This window comes from Selaginella moellendorffii, unplaced genomic scaffold (genome assembly GCF_000143415.4).
Source record: "Selaginella moellendorffii unplaced genomic scaffold, v1.0 SELMOscaffold_3, whole genome shotgun sequence".
In the NCBI taxonomy this organism is placed as follows: domain Eukaryota; kingdom Viridiplantae; phylum Streptophyta; class Lycopodiopsida; order Selaginellales; family Selaginellaceae; genus Selaginella; species Selaginella moellendorffii.
The window spans coordinates 2011051-2027489 of record NW_003314264.1 but is presented as its reverse complement, the minus strand read 5'-3'; the positions used below and the strand labels follow the sequence as shown (position 1 = coordinate 2027489).

Sequence of the window (16439 nt, the reverse complement as noted above, 5' to 3'; positions counted from 1 at the left end):
CATCATTTCGCCCAGGCTATATTTCTTTCAAGTATCACATTCGCTGCTGGTTTTTATCACATTCACATCAATAATAGGATTTACCCATTCTTTCTTTGGACCCAATCTTATCGTTTAATGACAACGTCCATTGGAGATGGAGAGGTCGTATAGTATGTAAAATTTGAACTAATGCGTGTGTTAGTAGAAAGAATTATTTGGTAGCATAGAGCTCGCCTTCTTATCAGCATTCCACCGTGATCACCGCGGATGCGTAGCTCACGCTGCTGTCTCGCGAAGTTTTGCAATGGCTTGACTGCTCGTACTGCAAGAATCTTAGCTCCAGTTTGGTGTTACAATCTTGTATCATCTGCATGCAACAAAGAAGTAAAAAAAAAATTGAGAGTTCCTTTCGACCTGGAATGCTACTAAAGCTTACGTGAAGAAGAACTCCTATGGGATGGCGTCCACAAATGGTGTTCTCGTACTCGTCCAGGTAGCTCTTGAAAGCTTCCGGATTTTTGGACTCGATGATGTCCATGCCACACTTGTCGAGAGCCTCGATGGACTTGTAAATGGGGCCACGCTTCTTGTCATAGTACGTGTATCCAAACCTGCGGGAAGGATAGATTGATGAACAAACAAGCGAGAAAAGAGACTTACCGTGATCCCCAGTGACAGAAATCCGAGGAGACGGAGAAGAAGTTAGAGGGATCGTCGAGGTACTTTGCAAGCAGCCGTCCATACAGAGCTTCACTCTCGGATGACAATGTGCCGACTAGAATGGGAACGATCTTCACGGGCACCCTTCACTTGTATGTCTAAGTCAGTAGCGAGTTCCACACACCAATTACTCTAGAACGATTTGGAAACGAGAGAGTTACCCGCTGAAAACTTTGGCGAGGTATGGCAGATGCATTTCCATGCTGTGCTCGGCCTCGTCGACATCCACACGCATCTCCTCAAACTGCCCAGTTTCCTTGAGCTCTCTGTAAACTACAAAGAACTTTCACGACTTATAGGAAATCCAATGCAAGAGAGACTACCATCTAGATCGATAGGAAGATCTCCCAGCGGAGTTTTGTAAACAGAAGTTCTCGAAAGAGCACACTTGCGAGTGTAGTGATGGTGAGATGGCCCAAGGATAAAAACTCTAGATCTGGAACAAAGATAAAATTTGAGAAAACTAGCAAGAGTCGTGCAGGAAGAGCAAACTTACACGACTTGTGGATCTATATTCGCGAATGCGAAGGCAGCGCAGCGTCCAGAATAACGATATCCAGCATGCCTGCAAGAATTGACGTTCTTGCTCGCAAGATTTTCAAGAAAGAAGAGATAATTCCCACTCACGGAGCAATCACAGCTCGCGCGTCCGGCTTCTTTGGAAGACCAGAGCCTTTGAGCCATCCATCCAGCTCCTCGCGAAGCTCCAACGCTGCCACATTCAAGAAAACCCCAATTTCACCCACAAATTCCCGAAATTCGAGACAATGCTCACCATCATCGGAGTACCAAGATCCAGCGTGAGATGCTTGACGCGCCATGGCCTCGTCGCCCCTGCCTCTCCACAATCGCCGGCAGAAGCTCAGGCAGAATGGGGCCGTCGCGCGTGATTTCCACTCAAACGTCTGTAGCCAAGAGCCCTAACTTTTTTCCCCAGAATCTAGGGTTTTATTTAGGGTTTAGCCATGGCGGGGATGAAGCGGAGGGGAGGAGCCGCACCCGGGAAAGAGAAGAGGGCGAGGATGACACTGGAAGATCAAATTGAGAGCGAGACCGTGGTTTCGAGCAGGGCGAGGTCCAAGAAATCCAAGAGCAAGCAAGAGAATGACGATGTAGGAGTTTTTTCCTGCTTGATCGAATACTGGGCTAACATTCGTGTTGTACAGTACGTGGATGCTTCTATGAGCGGCAGAATTCTTAAAGAGGCAAGGAAACAAATGAAAGAGATCCAGAAAGAAGAGTACGTCCTCGCATTTTTTATCATCTCTCGAGTGTTGAGAGGCGTTTTCTCGCCGACAGGGATGAGGAGGATGAGCGCTCAAAAGCTGGCAAGGCTTTTGAGGCTCTAGAAAAGAATGTGGCCGCCAACGAGAGTGACGATGAGGAGGATGATATCTTTGACAGCAAGAGCGAGTTTGATCCAGCCGAAGGTCACGTAAGTCGAATGAGAAAATGTTGCTCACACCTTTCTCTTGATCTTATATCTCCCTTCTCTGCAGGAGATTTCGGAAGAAGAAGAACGCATTCTTTCTATGTTCATGGCCAAGGACGCACCTCCGCAGCGTACGCTCACAGACATGATCATGAGCAAAATTCAAAACTGTAATGCTACGCAGGACCTATTGAAGGATGAAGGTACGAATCAACGTGTTTACACGCATTCCATGGAAACAAAATCGATTTTTCGCAGGAAGAACTGTTCCCGGGTTTGATCAAAAGGTCATCGACGTATATCGTGGGCAAGTTCTTTCCTCTGTTTATATTTGACATTGATAAGAACCGTGCTATGTGTACTGCAGCGTTGGGAAGCTTTTAAGCCGATACACGGCCGGGAAGTTACCAAAAGCTTTCAAGATTGTTACAGCTCTAGCCGAGTGGGAACAAGCTCTCTACTTGACAGAGCCTGAGAACTGGTCCCCAAACGCCGTGTACCAGGCAACTCGGCTTTTCGCTTCAAACTTAAACTCGCGGATGGCTGCGCGGTTTTATACACTGGTGCTGCTGCCTCGAATTCGCGAAGACATCCGGACCAACAAAAGACTTCATTTTGCTCTCTACCAAGCACTCAAGAAATCGGTCTACAAGCCCTCCGCGTTCTACAAAGGCATCATCTTTCCTCTCTGCTTGGTGAGCGTCTGATGATTCTTCCGAGCACAGAATCGCTTGCTAACTGTTTCCTTTTACTGTTTGGAATTGTCAAGTCGCAAACTTGCAACTTGCGGGAAGCCGTGATCGTCGGCAGTATCATTCAAAAGGTATCAATACCTGCGGGTCATTCAAGGTAAGTTCTTTTCCATTGTCTTCATATTGAGAAGAACAAATTAAAATTGTTTTTGTCCCAGTGTTGCGATACTTAAAATTGCCGAGATGGAGTATTCCGGTACAAATAGGTAAACGATAAACCTCTCATCTATTTTCTATAGTTTTTCTTGTTCTTTGTTTTGCAGCTATTTTTTGAAGCTTCTGCTAGACAAGAAGTACTCGCTGCCTCACCGTGTCATCGATGCTGTGGTCTCTCATTTCGTGAAGTTCACGGAAGAAGAGCGCCAGCTCCCTGTTATATGGCACCAATGCCTGCTCACGTTTGTCCAGAGGTATTCGCCGAAAAGAAGGAAGTTTCTCTCCTTTGCTCTTTATTAATGTCGCGAAAGTTTGCCAGGTACAAGAACTCTTTAACCGAGGCCGATAAGGGGAGCTTGAAGCGACTGATGCGCCATCAGAAGCATTATCTGGTGAGAGACAAGTCGAGAGAAGAAAGTTTTGTTGCTCGTCCTGGACTTGATTGATTGACAAGGTTTTGTTTGATGGAACGCAGGTCACGCCGGAGGTCCAAAGAGAACTCCAACACAGCCTGAATCGCGGCCAAAAGGAAGAAGATGATATCCTTTGGAAAAGTCTTGCTCGCATTGTTTTCTCTTCTTTTCCTTAACCTTCCACCACTTCAGCAGCCGATGATGATCGTTACTGGCGCCACGACTGAGGACGTCTGGGACTTGCCCAAGGTGGAAGTCGAAATGGAAGAGTGAGAAATGCCTCCCTCCACAATAAACGAATGAACCGCGAGCTGCGATTTTGGTGCTTCTTGATTAGTGATTGATCCAATGCAGGACGGTGTGTAGTATCTCCATCCATTTTATGTCTCGTACTGTAAAATGGTAGCTTCTTCCACCACTATCCAACTCTTCCTTTCACCATCAGCCTGTGGTGGCCTTGAGCAGCTCTGGGAAAAAGCGTAACTGTGAAATGAGAATGCGACCAGTTGTTTTCATTCTACCTGAGCACAAGTGTAGATGATGACTGTCAACCATTCCCAATCGTTGGGGCCGTAGGACGTAGAAGGGAGATCTTTACAAGCTTGCTGGAGATAGTAGAGAAGCGGTGGCATGAGCTGCATCTCATAAACCCGAGGCCCTCGACACAAGGAGCAAACACCGGGATCCCCTTGATCTTTGTTCGCTAGCAACGCACGGCCACCGAAACTATACCTGCTCTCAACCAAAGCAAGTCTCAAAAAAACATGAACTGGAAACAAACTGACCAACCTGTAGCATTGTTCCGGGTAGCAATCCAATCTCTTTTTAAACTTCAAATAAGTCCTATCAGCTGAAACGGCCCTATCGTGTTCGTATTCCTCCCCTTCCCAACACTCGTCCGCCTGAGCGGAATCGGTACCGGTACTAGCATCCAGACCGAAGTCCACAAGCCGTTCCGAGTTTTGTAGAGCGCTCACGGCTCTGCTGCCCCGGCACGGATGGGACTCATTCTGGGAATAGATGTAAAAGCATGGTAGCACTGCATTGTCACCAATCTGTCAATAGCCTCGTCCTCAAAAGAGTGCCAAGGAAATGCGAAAACCACAAGTTGTATTACCAGGTAACTCGGCCTCAGTAATCTCCTCGCTTGACGTTGGTTCATCCTCATTGGACTCTCGTATCTCATGGCGCGTACTGGCCTGTGACTGCGGTCGAGCCGCCGCAGCATATCCGGCCTCGAGTAGAGCTTCTTCCAGTTCGTGCAATCCCATGCTCCCAGCCTCTTCCCCATTCTCAGCCTGAGCTATAGGAGCCCACGAGGAGTCGTCCTCCCACCAATCATTCGAGTTTTGATCGTCTCTAGCGGATGAAGCTTCCGCATCATCACCAGACTCACCGGTTGAAGTCGATGGCGTATCGCTAGCCGGCGAGCACACAGGTGACGAGGGACCATCCTTCTGCAACCTCAATGTTCTCCAACTGGAATGTTCTTAGTTAGTAAAAGCTAAGTTGCATGGAAGAATGCTAGCAAGTTGAATATATATGGCTTTGTTTGTAGAAAGAACCTGAGAGGACTGATACCGCAGCTAGACGTGGGGCATCCAAAAATAAAAAGCACACGTTCTTCGATCTTGGTATTGTTGATCGACAACGGGGCATACACCTGCAAATGGAAACAAAAGCAAACTTTGAGATAACCTGGAAAAAGCTGGCCTGGAAAAAGCAAAGATAATCGCAAGCAGGGAATAGGCATCACAGTATACATGAATTAAACCTGTGCAACGAGTCCCAATTCACCACCGCAAACACTGCATTTCAGCAAGCTGCTGTCGATCTCGTCAGAATCAAGCGGCCAATCCTGTTCCAGAAACGCGAGCTCCAAGTGAAATTCTTACGATCACACACAGCTGAGGAAAAAGAAACCAATTCTACCGGCAATCCCCCGACTTTGCTCGTGTAGTGATCGCTCATTTCTTGATTGTCCTCCGCCCATGGCCCAGGCATTCCCAGCACGACATTCTCATTTTCCTGCAGCTGAGAGCGAGAATTCAGCAAACGAAAGAAAGAAAGATCGCGCCGCGCAGCTCACGGCGCTCGATTGCTTACAGCGTCCACAGTCGTGAGGTGTGCCGGAAGCGGGCGCCCCATCCGACCGATCGAATTTGCTTCTCCCGGGCCTCTCCGGCGAGGCGCTCTCAAAACCCTAGCACAACCCTAGAGAATGAATGAATGAATGAAATGAAAAGATCGACCTTTCTCGAATCCCTTTACACGCATTTTTTCTTGTTCTAAAGGGGCACCATGGCAACCGGCTACCGCCGGTCTAGAATCGCGCCACGTGGACAAAACATTGCCTGGACGAACCCTAAAAATTATTCTCACTGGCTAGAATGCTACTCGAGGGAGTGGCAATCGCGGCGCCATCACAGGTATGGGGCTTCGATTTCACGTATTTTCGACCACGCAGCTGTGAATCGTGTGTCAGGCTGCTGGAATCGGCGCTCCATCGAGGATCAGGGCGCCCGGAGTGACGGCCAGATGTTTTGCTCGGCCTTGCGCGATGGAGCTTGAAAATCTAGCTCCAGGGTCAGGTACATTGGCTTGGAATCCTTTGCTCTTCCGCTTATTTGTACCCCGGCAGTGGATGCGAAGAAGGAGCTTAGCATGTCGACGGAGATTATGCAATTCAGCAGCGAATTCGATCCATTTGGAGCTCTTAGCACTCCGCTGTATCAGACAGCAACTTTCAAGCAAGTAAGTTTCGATTGTTGGAACGCTCGACATTGATTTTTTTCTAGCCATCAGCTACCGAATGCGGCCAGTATGACTACACGAGAAGTGGGAATCCAACTCGTGATGCTCTTGAATCGTAAGCGTTCTCTTCGTTTTTTATCTTCATTTTCTAGCTCACGATCAAACGATTTGTAGGTTACTAGCAAAGTTGGAGGGTGCTTCCCGCGCGTTTTGTTTTACCAGTGGAATGGCTGCGCTAAGTGCTGCATCCCATCTAGTTTCAGCAGGTGATGTTTGTATCCATTTTTCCAGCAGTTTCATTGTCAAAATCTTTTCAGGAGAAGACATAGTTGCAGGCGATGACATATATGGCGGATCTGATAGACTTCTGTCCCGAATTACTCCAAATTCTGGAATCACTGTGAAGTAAGAAGCTAGGTATCAAGAATGTGGAGTTTCTTACTATGGTTTTTCAGGCGTGTAGACACCAGTAATCTAGAGGATGTTCGACGTGCCATATCTTCGTCTACGCGACTTGTGTGGCTCGAGAGCCCGACTAATCCTCGTCAAATCATCTCCGACATTCGGGTATATACATCAACTGCTTGATTCGTTCGTTTACCACCACATAACATGGTTTTGTAGGCAATCTCAAGAATTGCTCATGAGAACGGTGCTTTAGTTATGGTAGACAATAGTATCATGTCTCCGGCGTTGTCCAAACCATTGGAGCTTGGCGCAGGTATAAGTTTTCCATCTTGTCCATTTAACTTACGGCTTGCGTGTGATCGATTGCAGATATTGTCATGCATTCGGCAACTAAATTTATTTCCGGCCACAGCGACCTCATGGCTGGTGTGCTCGCTGTCAAAGACGATGAGTAAGTCTATCACTTTGTTTCGTATCTAAGCCAGTGAGCTGCATGTTCCAGATTGGCAAAGAAAATTTACTTCCTCCAAAACGCCGAAGGAACCGGCCTAGCACCATTTGATTGTTGGGGGTGCTTGCGAGGGATCAAAACCATGCCCCTTCGTGTGGAGAAGCAACAGGTACAGTTTAGAGTATCAAAGTCTTGCGTCTCAAACACTGCTCCTTTCTTGTAGCAAAATGCCCAGGTGATAGCTGAGTATCTGGCCTCACATCCAAAGCTCGGCAACGTTCGCTATGCGGGATTGCCCAGTCACCCAGGACATGAACTTCATTACAGCCAGGTAACTCTTCCATATGGTTGTTGTCTTCATCCAAACGCATAAATCTTTCCAGTGCATGGGAGCTGGATCTGTTCTAAGCTTTTACACGGGCTCGGTCGCAGTTTCCAAGCACATCGTCGAGCAAACTCGGCTTTTCAGCATCACAGTGAGCTTCGGTAACTTCATCTTTGAGAGTTTCTCCATTCCTTCTAAGATCTGGTGTCTCAGGGAGTGTGAAATCGCTGATAAGCTTGCCGTGCTTCATGTCCCACGCGAGCATCCCCGTGGAAGTCCGCAAAGCTCGAGGCCTCCAGAAAGATCTCATAAGGATCTCTGTGGGCATCGAGGACGTGAATGACTTGCTAGAAGATTTGGAGCAAGCCATCGCTAGCGCTCCCTGGGATTGACCCAACACTGGATTCCTTCCAGCCAATTTTCTTCCGGCGGGAAATATACACCTTTTATCATCTGGGAAGAACTAGGGTTTATACTCAGGGTTTAGGCAGTGATTGATGGCGTGTGCTGCCGCTGGCGCGATAGGGCTTGGAAATCTAGGCGCTCGTCCACGGATCTACTCCGGCGCCTCCAGCGATGGCATTTTCAAGCTCGCGGCTTGGAATACTCTGGCCTGGTCTCGATCTTCCTCAATCCTGGGTGCTGCCGTGAGCTTCTCGAGCCGATCGGTCAGCTCTCGCCGAAGATTATCGCGAGTAGTGCTCGTGGAGGCCAGCGATCAATCGACTGGGTTGTCAGGTTCGTTCCTTTGCTCTATCTACAGTCGTTTACACTATTCCCACTCGATGGCATTTTCATAGATGGAATCATCTGCCTTGTGATTGGAGGCGGTGGTAGAGAGCACGCGCTTTGCTACGGCCTCCAGCGAGCTGCGAGCTGCGATGGTGTGTTTTGCGCGCCAGGGAATATTGGGATCTCCATCGCGGGGGATGCTACTTGCATTGCCGATCTCGACGTAAGCGATAGTGTTGCAGTGATCTCGTTTTGTAAGCGGTGGGAAGTTGGCTTGGTTGTCGTCGGTCCTGAGGCTCCGCTCGTCGCGGGGCTTGTCGATGATCTCGTCGAGGCTGGGATTCCAGCTTTTGGCCCTTCAGCCTCCGCCGCAGCGCTAGAAGGCTCCAAGTCTTTCATGAAGGACTTCTGCGACAAGTACAAAATCCCCACAGCCAAGGTTGGATTTTTCTTTCTTTCCTATAGACTTATTTTTCATTTTTCTTGCAGTACCGGAGCTTCACAGATCCATCGGCCGCGAAGCACTACATCTCCGAGCAAGGAGTTCCAATAGTTGTCAAGGCTGACGGGCTTGCTGCCGGGAAAGGTGTGACCGTCGCCATGAGCTTGGAAGAGGCTTACGAGGCTGTGGATACAATGCTCGTCCAGGGAGCTTTGGGCTCCGCTGGCGGAAAAATCGTCGTGGAAGAGTTTCTTGACGGCGAGGAGGCTTCGTTCTTTGCAATCGTGGACGGTCACACGGCTCTTCCACTGGCTTCCGCTCAAGATCACAAGCGTGTTGGCGACGGTGACATTGGTCCTAACACGGGTGGCATGGGAGCATACTCGCCGGCGCCTATGGTCGACTCGCGCCTCGAGTCCTTGGTGATGGATACTATAATCCTCCCTACAGTCAAAGGCATGGCCGAAGAAGGTTGCAAGTACGTTGGAATACTATATGCCGGGTTGATGATCGACAAAAAGACTGGAATTCCCAAGCTCCTGGAGTACAATGTTCGTTTCGGGGATCCCGAGTGCCAGGTAAAACTTCTTCTCTTACTTCTTTCAGTTCATTGTTTATATGTCTAACTAAATCTCTTTTGCACGGGCTTTAGGTGCTGATGATGAGGTTCGAGTCAGATCTGGCAAAACTGCTTTTAGCTGCATGCAAGGGTGAACTCAAGGACATCGAAGGCTTGAAATGGACAAAAGATCCTGCATTGGTAGTGGTTCTAGCGAGCAGTGGATACCCAGGAAACTATAAGAAAGGGACTTTGATCAAGAATCTAGACGAGGCGGAAGCAGCGGTCAGGGGCGTAAAGGTATTCCACGCAGGAACAGACGTAGACTCGGATGGGCATATAGTGGCCGTGGGTGGCAGAGTATTGGGTGTCACAGCACTGGGAAAGGATATAGCCGAGGCACAGAACAGAGCTTATCAAGCCGTGGACGTGGTTTCTTGGCCAGATGGTTTTTGCCGTCGGGATATCGGCTGGAGGGCTGTAGCACGGCTTGCTGAAGCCAGGCATCGGCACAGATAAAGAGCGAGCGATCCGGGCACAGGGAAGCGAAAAAGAATAAGAAAGGAGGAAGAAGGCTGTTTGGAACTTTAACTGAAATATGAATTAACTGGCGGTTATAGCTCGCTCAACGATTTTCTGGAAGAGCATCGTCTCACAGGGTCGGTTGTAGGAGAACAGGGCTTTCATTCGTGGGTGTCTGCTGAAGTAGTAGCTTGGAATCTCTCGTGGAAATCCAGCGAGTGTCGGATCTTTGATGATTTTGACCGGCGTCCACCGGTGGATGTGGAAAGATGTCGCGTCCACTGCCCTTGGGAAGCGTGATCGGCTACAGCGGAACCGTGCCTGGTGGCATGGTTCTTCACCCGGACAAGTCGACGCTCGTCTATGCGCTTGGGACTTGCATTGTTTTGAGACACCGGGTATGATCTTTTCCTTTTTTCGGTTCTTCTTTTTGTCTTCATCGAAACTTTTTTCTGACGTCTTGGTTGTTTCAGGGCGATGATCACAACCAAGAGTTTTTGCAAGGACACAGCAACAAGGTGTCCTGTTTGGCCATCTCAAGAAGTGGAAAATATTTGGCAACAGGACAGGTGAAATGTCACTTTCTCCATTTTAAAGTCTAACTTGTCCCTCTAAATGAACAGGTTTCGTACATGGGATTTACGACAACCATTATCATCTGGGATCTGGAGGAGCGAAGGATTCTTCACCAGTTGAATTTGCACAAAGTAAATCCCAATCGGGAAAAGATGACTGAAGTCAGCTATGATTTTGTGACAGGTGAAAGTGGAGTCCTTGAGCTTTTCTCCCTGTGAAACTTTCGTGGCATCAACTGGAGGTCAAGATGATGGGAAACTGGTCGTTTGGTATGTGAAGTCGGGCAAGGCGGTTTGTGGCAGTCCGACGCCAATCGACTATGCTCAGTGCGTGTGCTTCTTCAATTGCACAAACACAAAACTCGTCACAGCTGCATCAGCTAAGCTGACGATTTGGGAATTTGACGAGGGAAACAGGCAGCTTCGGCCATACGATTGCCAACTTGGTAAAATCAGGCGAGTGTTGCAAACAATTGTAAGTGCTGTTTCAGGCTGAAGCTCGTGGTCTCATCTTGATGCATTGCCAGGTTATTGATAGTAAGGACGACTACGTATATGTTGGAACTCAAACTGGAGATGTTCTTCAGGTTTATTATTTTCTTTTATGTGTTGCAATTCTCTTTACTATCGCCCTGTTGTACTATGCAGGTGAGTTTGGGTCCGAAATTGTTTCAAAATCATGGACCTAAGCAAAAGCTTTGCATGGGAGTACAATCTACGATATCGACGCCCTTTGACGACCTACTTGTCGGGGGTGGAGATGGAAACATTGTACTCCTGAGGTCTGGAACTTTGAAAACGGTCTCCTCTACCAGAGTTCACGGTAGTGTCACTGCAATGGCCAATGGTAATGCTGATCAAAGCGGATCTTTCGAGTTCTTTGTTGGAACTTCCAAGAGCAACATGTATCTCGTCAAGTAAGCATTTGCTTTAATTCTTTTCCAGTTACTGATAAGCCGGTGCCAGAACGCTGTTATAGGTATGATGCAAAAAGGAATATGATGGCCTCACAGCTCATTCATACTTGCCATTACGACAAAATCAATGACGTCGCTTTTCCATCGGGCTACAGTGAAGTCTTTGCTACGTGCTCGATGGATGATATTCGTATATGGCAGCTGGAAAAGTGTCGAGAGCTACTTCGGATTCAGGTAAGTTTTTTACTCGATAAGCAAACAAGATGAAACGCGTGTTTTTTTCATTAATTCAGGTCCCCAACCAGAAATGCATGAGCTTAGCATTTATGCCCGACGGAAAGTCCCTCATTAGCGGCTGGAATGACGGGCGGATTCGGGCCTTCGGGCCACAAACAGGAAAACTACTCTATACGATACTCAATGCTCACAAACTGGTAAAGCTCTCTCTTTTATCTCCTTTTGTACTGACGCTGACAAGCAGGGCGTGACGGCAATCACAGGCACATCCGACAGTGGAAAGATAATCAGCGGTGGCGTGGATGGTCAGGTGATTCTCCAGCTTTAATCTTTTTAGCACACAGCACGAATTGTTTTGTCCTGACAGGTGCGTGTATGGAGGATCGGCCCCCATAGTCACAGCTTGATCGCGACGATGAAAGAGCATGTCGAAGTAGTCAACGGCGTCCAGGTACCGATATCTTTTCTGATCGCGGGGGCACAACTTGAAAAGTTTGTTTCCTTTTCCTTTCCCGCGGTGTTAGGTTCGCAAAAACGACTCGGAATGCGTAAGTTGCAGCAGCGACGGCTCGTGCATTGTGTGGGATCTTACTGTAAGTCCTGGCTACGAGATTTTCTTCCCTCCTCACGACTCCCGTGGCAATGGCAGCGATTTACAAGAAACAACAGTATGTTCGCGTCCACTTTCTTCAAGGCCATCCAGTACCACCCTGACGAGAGCCAGCTTCTTACAACCGGAACAGACCGCAAGGTTGGAAACACACTTTCATTATCTCCTGGCTTTGAGACTGACAACGCTGAGAGATTTTCCATTCCAGATAACGTACTGGGATGCCTACGACTGCGCGGCGATCCGAATCGTAGACGGATCTCTGACCTCGGAGATGACCGCGCTGGACATAAGCCCCGACGGCACCGCGTTCGTCAGCGGGGGATATGACAAGGAGGTGCTCCTGTGGAACTACGACGAGGGCCATCCTTACTTCACAGGGAAAGGACACAGCGAGCCCATCACCAAGGTACGAAACTCCATTCGTGTAGAACGAGGACATGTAGATATAGATGGCTTGAAGATAGTTGGATAGGATCTAGAAGCTGTCTTGTGTGTCAGCTCTTCGTCACCAAGGTACGAGGCTCCATTTGCGTGGAACAATGAGGTTGAGATATAGATGGCTTGGTAGATAGTTGGATAGGATCTAGAAGGTGTCAGTTTTGGTTTCGTTCCTCGCTGCCGTGTTGAGTTCTCACTTATCTCGTGTGTGTTCCAGGTGAAGATAAGCCCCGATCAGCAACACGTAGTCTCGGTGGGGGAGGAAGGTGGCATTTTTATCTGGGACTACAAAGCTCCAACGTCGGCATCCACGAGCCCGGCCAGCGTTGGAAGCCCAGCCAGCGGAAGCCCAGAGCCGTGAGGAAAAGATTTGGACAGATCAATCAAGCAAAGCGAAACGACCAAAGCAAAGAATTCACTGGTAGAAAACGCATCGTGGGTGGGACAGTATATAGATACGACCTCTTCTGTGTGGTGACACAACTGGCCAACAAGCGAGCGCACAGCCGCAAAGGGGAAAAGAGAGGAAAAAAAAAAGAGGGAGAAAGAAATAAAAGGAGGAGAGGAGGATCCTCAAAGTTTTTAAGCTCGCTCCTTCATTCTTTTTTTGTGTGCCTCGAGTTTGGCGACGCGCAAGATCGGATTTTTGCGGCTTCATCCGTGAGGAGGGGATCAAATTTTTCCTGGCGCGAGCATATAGGTAGAGCCCTTCCATCAAGCAATCAATCGAGAAGGGGGTGGAATTCTATCATATCCAGCAAGGAAGGATAGGCTGGATGCAATCCCCGGTAGTAATCCCCGCGCCCTCATCGTCGCCATGCTCGTCCTCGCTCATGGCGGCCGCGAGTAGCGCCCGCCATGCATCGCTCTCTTCCCCTCCCTCCTCTAGCTCCTCGTCCATCTCTCAGTCGCGCGCGACAGCCGCCGCGGCCAGCCCGAGGTCGCCAAGCCCGAGGTCCAGCCCGAGGAGGTCCAGCTCGGTCCTGGAGCACACGGATCGCGCCGGAAAGGTGGACGTTGGAAAGGAGATCGAGCAGCAGCGGCGGCAGCGGCAGGATCTGGAGAGCAAGGCCAAGAGTGGGCTCGTGGGATTCGACAAGTTCGTGCGCTCCAACCCACTCACCGACCGATTCAAGGTGCTGTGCTTCCACCACGTCGAGCTGTGGTGCGGCGACGCCACCAACACCTGGCGCCGCTTCTCGTGGGGGCTGGGCATGCCGCTCGTCGCCAAGTCGGACCAGACCACCGGCAACCACGTCTACTGCAGCTACGCGCTCCAGTCGGAGGAGCTCGTCCTCGTCTTCTCGGCCCCCTACTCGGACAAGCACCGCTACCAGCCGGCCTCGCCGCCACCCCACCCAGCCATGACCAAGCCCGCCATGCTCGACTTCTTCGACGCCCACGGCCTCGCGGTCCGGGCAGTCGGCGTCCGGGTGGAGGACGCCGCCACCGCCTTCCGGACGAGCGTGGAGCACGGCGCCATCGCGGTGCTCGAGCCCACGACCATGCACGACGTCCACTCCGGCCAGGAGCTCGTGCTGTCCGAGGTGGCGCTCTACGGCGACGTGGTTCTTCGTTTCGTCAGCGGCGGATTCGACGGCCCCTTCCTCCCAGGCTACGAGCGCGTGAGTCCGCCACCTTTCTCGTCGTCCCCCTCGGGGCTTGGAGTCGGGCTCTGCCGGCTGGATCACGCCGTCGGGAACGTCCACAACCTGCTGGACGCCGCGCGGTACGTGGCCGGCTTCACGGGCTTTCACGAGTTTGCCGAGTTTACCGCCGAGGACATTGGCACCTGCGAGAGCGGGCTGAACAGCATGGTCCTGGCCAGCAACAACGAGATGGTGCTGCTGCCCATGAACGAGCCGGTGCATGGCACGCGGAGGAAGTCGCAGATCCAGACGTACTTGGATCACAACGAGGGGCCGGGCTTGCAGCACTTGGCGATCTCTTGCCGGGATATCTTTCATACTTTGAGGGAGATGAGGATGAGATCTCACATCGGGGGGTTTGAGTTCATGCCCAGGCCGAACAAGAAGTACTACAGGGACTTGCCGGAGAGGATTGGATCGAGCCTGACGCCCGAGCAAGTGGAGATGTGCGAGGAGCTCGGGATCCTGGTTGACAAGGATGATCAGGGGATTTTGCTCCAGATCTTCACCAAGCCTGTGGGTGACAGGTATGTGTTTTCTTTTCTCTCTGTCCTTTGGAAAGATTCGATGTTCTATGGCTTTTTGTGTAGGCCAACTTTGTTCTTGGAGATAATCCAGAGGGTGGGATGCATGGAAGAGAACGTCCAGCGAGGAGGGTGTGGGGGATTTGGCAAGGGGAACTTTGCGGCGTTGTTTAAATCGATTGAGGACTACGAGAAAACTCTCGAGCGATGAAACAAGAATAGTTTTTTTCTGTTATGATTTTTGGGTCAAATATAATAAATCATCTGCCTCAATTTCCAATCGGAGAGCCTGAAAGTCCTGAATATCTACAAGCTCAACAGGAAATGTGGCAAACTCCAGAGCTTGGAAATTGGTGGAGACTGGGAGCTGGATGAATTGGTGGGGCACAATCACAGAGCTTACCTTCCTCCATTTGGACTGCAAGCACAAGATGAGCATTTCCCTTCTGCTGGAGCTTGCAAATCGTCAGTTTCGGCACTGGCTACTTTGTGGTCTTCAATTTTCTACCCTGTAATCTTCTTCTTGTAGGTGCTCGAAGGCAAAGGCAATCTACGTAACTTGGAGACACTTGTGCTTGCGATTACCCTGATGACGATATCTCTTTCTTGAGGGCTTCGTAAACTTGTGGTCCATTGCTTTGATCTGATCAACAGGATGTCACAGACCGTGGAAGACATTCCTGGAAACTGGGAAAGTTCTATCCAGGTTGCATCTCCTTCACTTGACAAGTGAGATCAAACTCAAAACTTTTGTAGCAAAAGGCCTTCTCATTAGTGATAGTTTTCTACCACAATCTTACTCAGCTGTTCTCCTTGAACAGTGAACGCTCATTCTCTAGCACCATCGAATTTAACATAATCTAAATTCCTCTTCTAGCGCTATATGTTATGGTTATCGTCCTGTGGTTTGCTAGCAAGCTTGAACAAATGAGTATAATGTAATAGCCAAATTTAAAAATCAAATTTAAGTTATACGATACATATATGAGAGAGAATTAAGGGCCCCTCGTCTCAAATAATCCTATTATGCAAAAAAGGTTTTGTTTAAATGAATAAGAGCATCTTCAAAACTTTGAAATTTTCGGTCTTGCCAATTCGAATCCTGTTCTTCGGTATAAACGAAGCCATTAGATCATTTAGCCCCCTAGCTACTCATGTAATAATAATAATGTATGTATGATATTCTTGCAAAGATTTCTTTCATGGCAATCGAAAAACTAGCAAGATACCAGGGAGAAGCGTCACCCCAGTCCCATGGACAAGACACGAAGAGCGAATATGCTCATCAGCGCCCTCGGACGGTCCGGGAGCGTCCAAGACGCGCAGTGCGTCTTCCTAGCCATGGATCAAAGGAATATCTTCTCCTGGAATATCCTTCTTGCGGCATATGCCCAGTCCGGGCATATGCTTCCCGCCCGCGAGGCCTTCTCCAAGATGCCCCACCACGACGCAATATCGTGTGGAACGCTGCTCAAGATCTTCTCGCAATGCGGCATGATCGCCCACGCAGAGGCGATCTTCGCTTACATCCGCGACCCCGACACGATCGCCTGGAGCGCTATGATCACAGCACACGCCCGAGCTGGGCAAATCGATGCCGCCAAGAGCTACTTCGATCGCGTGCCTCGCCGGAACGTCGTGTGCTGGAACGCGATGATCCAGGCGTGCAATCTCTCTGGAATCCCAATCGAGGCCAAAATATTCTTCGATAGAATGCCGCTGGCGGATGTAATCTCCTTCACGAGCATGTTAGCGGCGTATTCCCAGACCGGGCACTTGGAGCGCGCGCTGGAAATATTTGCTCTTCTTCCTCGCCCGGATCTCGTCGCCTGGAACGC

The 16439-nt window shown here is 49.6% G+C and overlaps 7 protein-coding genes across 10 annotated transcripts; 5 read left to right on the top strand and 2 right to left on the bottom strand.

The window, feature by feature from the left end:
• Nucleotides 1–61: 61 nt before the first annotated feature.
• LOC9655208 (protein MEMO1) lies at nt 62–1627 on the bottom strand. Its single transcript, XM_002963220.2, has 8 exons — nt 1478–1627; nt 1330–1414; nt 1199–1267; nt 1026–1138; nt 864–975; nt 643–786; nt 419–593; nt 62–349 (listed from the first exon to the last, which is right to left on the bottom strand). The coding sequence occupies exons 1-8, from the start codon at nt 1521–1523 to the stop codon at nt 224–226; spliced, it is 870 nt and encodes a 289-aa protein (XP_002963266.1). The 5' UTR covers nt 1524–1627; the 3' UTR covers nt 62–223.
• Nucleotides 1628–1633: 6 nt separating this feature from the next.
• On the top strand, nt 1634–3973 carry LOC9643476 (bystin). The gene is made up of 12 exons (XM_002963632.2): nt 1634–1814; nt 1869–1942; nt 2002–2137; nt 2202–2337; nt 2393–2441; nt 2502–2829; nt 2904–2983; nt 3045–3092; nt 3150–3296; nt 3362–3434; nt 3518–3581; nt 3643–3973. The coding sequence occupies exons 1-12, from the start codon at nt 1668–1670 to the stop codon at nt 3726–3728; spliced, it is 1368 nt and encodes a 455-aa protein (XP_002963678.2). The 5' UTR covers nt 1634–1667; the 3' UTR covers nt 3729–3973.
• LOC9655207 (programmed cell death protein 2-like) lies at nt 3300–5739 on the bottom strand. Of its 2 annotated transcripts, none has more exons than XM_024667335.1 (8): nt 5562–5739; nt 5388–5483; nt 5230–5313; nt 5021–5118; nt 4573–4934; nt 4245–4494; nt 3977–4187; nt 3300–3922 (listed from the first exon to the last, which is right to left on the bottom strand). In XM_024667335.1, exons 1-8 carry the CDS (start codon nt 5601–5603, stop codon nt 3836–3838), a joined length of 1230 nt encoding a protein of 409 aa, XP_024523103.1. In that variant the 5' UTR covers nt 5604–5739; the 3' UTR covers nt 3300–3835. The 2 variants fall into 2 exon arrangements, with proteins under 2 accessions (XP_024523103.1, XP_024523097.1); XM_024667329.1 differs by having other exon boundaries at nt 5388–5489; nt 5562–5738.
• A 96-nt stretch (nt 5740–5835) lies between these two features.
• LOC9655206 (cystathionine beta-lyase, chloroplastic) lies at nt 5836–7847 on the top strand. Of its 3 annotated transcripts, none has more exons than XM_024667312.1 (13): nt 5836–5884; nt 5941–6046; nt 6097–6209; nt 6254–6324; nt 6384–6475; nt 6527–6614; nt 6665–6776; nt 6834–6930; nt 6987–7068; nt 7120–7237; nt 7292–7399; nt 7452–7544; nt 7593–7847. In XM_024667312.1, exons 1-13 carry the CDS (start codon nt 5846–5848, stop codon nt 7734–7736), a joined length of 1263 nt encoding a protein of 420 aa, XP_024523080.1. In that variant the 5' UTR covers nt 5836–5845; the 3' UTR covers nt 7737–7847. The 3 variants fall into 3 exon arrangements, with proteins under 3 accessions (XP_024523080.1, XP_002963677.2, XP_024523087.1); XM_002963631.2 differs by having other exon boundaries at nt 7452–7554; nt 7607–7847; XM_024667319.1 differs by having other exon boundaries at nt 7607–7712.
• A 15-nt stretch (nt 7848–7862) lies between these two features.
• Nucleotides 7863–9755, top strand: LOC9655205 (phosphoribosylamine--glycine ligase). Its single transcript, XM_002963630.2, has 4 exons — nt 7863–8131; nt 8194–8564; nt 8615–9145; nt 9220–9755. The coding sequence occupies exons 1-4, from the start codon at nt 7891–7893 to the stop codon at nt 9643–9645; spliced, it is 1569 nt and encodes a 522-aa protein (XP_002963676.2). The 5' UTR covers nt 7863–7890; the 3' UTR covers nt 9646–9755.
• Nucleotides 9756–9880: 125 nt separating this feature from the next.
• LOC9655204 (cilia- and flagella-associated protein 52) lies at nt 9881–13027 on the top strand. The gene is given in 14 exon segments (XM_024667284.1): nt 9881–10046; nt 10122–10217; nt 10272–10355; nt 10408–10698; nt 10751–10810; nt 10872–11140; nt 11203–11374; nt 11434–11574; nt 11577–11687; nt 11745–11828; nt 11902–11970; nt 12027–12128; nt 12196–12396; nt 12646–13027. Coding segments are annotated over 14 exon segments (1953 nt in total). The 5' UTR covers nt 9881–9917; the 3' UTR covers nt 12790–13027.
• Nucleotides 13028–13277: 250 nt separating this feature from the next.
• LOC9655203 (4-hydroxyphenylpyruvate dioxygenase) lies at nt 13278–14881 on the top strand. Its single transcript, XM_002963628.2, has 2 exons — nt 13278–14604; nt 14668–14881. Exons 1-2 carry the CDS (start codon nt 13643–13645, stop codon nt 14810–14812), a joined length of 1107 nt encoding a protein of 368 aa, XP_002963674.2. The 5' UTR covers nt 13278–13642; the 3' UTR covers nt 14813–14881.
• Nucleotides 14882–16439: the final 1558 nt, after the last annotated feature.

Excerpts from the sequence above, each read along its gene's own strand:
- LOC9655208 (XM_002963220.2), bottom strand. The coding sequence starts at position 1,523 with ATGGCGCGTCAAGCATCTCACGCTGGATCTTGGTACTCCGATGATG. Across the intron at positions 976-1,025 it reads TCTTCCTATCGATCTAGATG|TTTACAGAGAGCTCAAGGAA; the intron begins GTAGTCTCTCTT and ends AGTTCTTTGTAG. Across the intron at positions 594-642 it reads TTCTGTCACTGGGGATCACG|GTTTGGATACACGTACTATG; the intron begins GTAAGTCTCTTT and ends TCCTTCCCGCAG.
- LOC9643476 (XM_002963632.2), top strand. The coding sequence starts at position 1,668 with ATGGCGGGGATGAAGCGGAGGGGAGGAGCCGCACCCGGGAAAGAGAAG. Across the intron at positions 2,442-2,501 it reads GTCATCGACGTATATCGTGG|CGTTGGGAAGCTTTTAAGCC; the intron begins GCAAGTTCTTTC and ends TGTGTACTGCAG. Across the intron at positions 3,435-3,517 it reads GCCATCAGAAGCATTATCTG|GTCACGCCGGAGGTCCAAAG; the intron begins GTGAGAGACAAG and ends GATGGAACGCAG.
- LOC9655207 (XM_024667329.1), bottom strand. The coding sequence starts at position 5,603 with ATGGGGCGCCCGCTTCCGGCACACCTCACGACTGTGGACGCT. Across the intron at positions 4,935-5,020 it reads TGCGGTATCAGTCCTCTCAG|TTGGAGAACATTGAGGTTGC; the intron begins GTTCTTTCTACA and ends AGAACATTCCAG. Across the intron at positions 4,188-4,244 it reads TACCCGGAACAATGCTACAG|GTATAGTTTCGGTGGCCGTG; the intron begins GTTGGTCAGTTT and ends GGTTGAGAGCAG.
- LOC9655206 (XM_002963631.2), top strand. The coding sequence starts at position 5,846 with ATGCTACTCGAGGGAGTGGCAATCGCGGCGCCATCACAG. Across the intron at positions 6,476-6,526 it reads ATCCCATCTAGTTTCAGCAG|GAGAAGACATAGTTGCAGGC; the intron begins GTGATGTTTGTA and ends AAATCTTTTCAG. Across the intron at positions 6,615-6,664 it reads AATTCTGGAATCACTGTGAA|GCGTGTAGACACCAGTAATC; the intron begins GTAAGAAGCTAG and ends ATGGTTTTTCAG.
- LOC9655205 (XM_002963630.2), top strand. The coding sequence starts at position 7,891 with ATGGCGTGTGCTGCCGCTGGCGCGATAGGGCTTGGAAATCTAGGCGCT. Across the intron at positions 8,565-8,614 it reads ACAAAATCCCCACAGCCAAG|TACCGGAGCTTCACAGATCC; the intron begins GTTGGATTTTTC and ends TTTTTCTTGCAG. Across the intron at positions 9,146-9,219 it reads TCGGGGATCCCGAGTGCCAG|GTGCTGATGATGAGGTTCGA; the intron begins GTAAAACTTCTT and ends CACGGGCTTTAG.
- LOC9655203 (XM_002963628.2), top strand. The coding sequence starts at position 13,643 with ATGCCGCTCGTCGCCAAGTCGGACCAGACCACCGGCAACCACGTCTAC. Across the intron at positions 14,605-14,667 it reads ACCAAGCCTGTGGGTGACAG|GCCAACTTTGTTCTTGGAGA; the intron begins GTATGTGTTTTC and ends CTTTTTGTGTAG.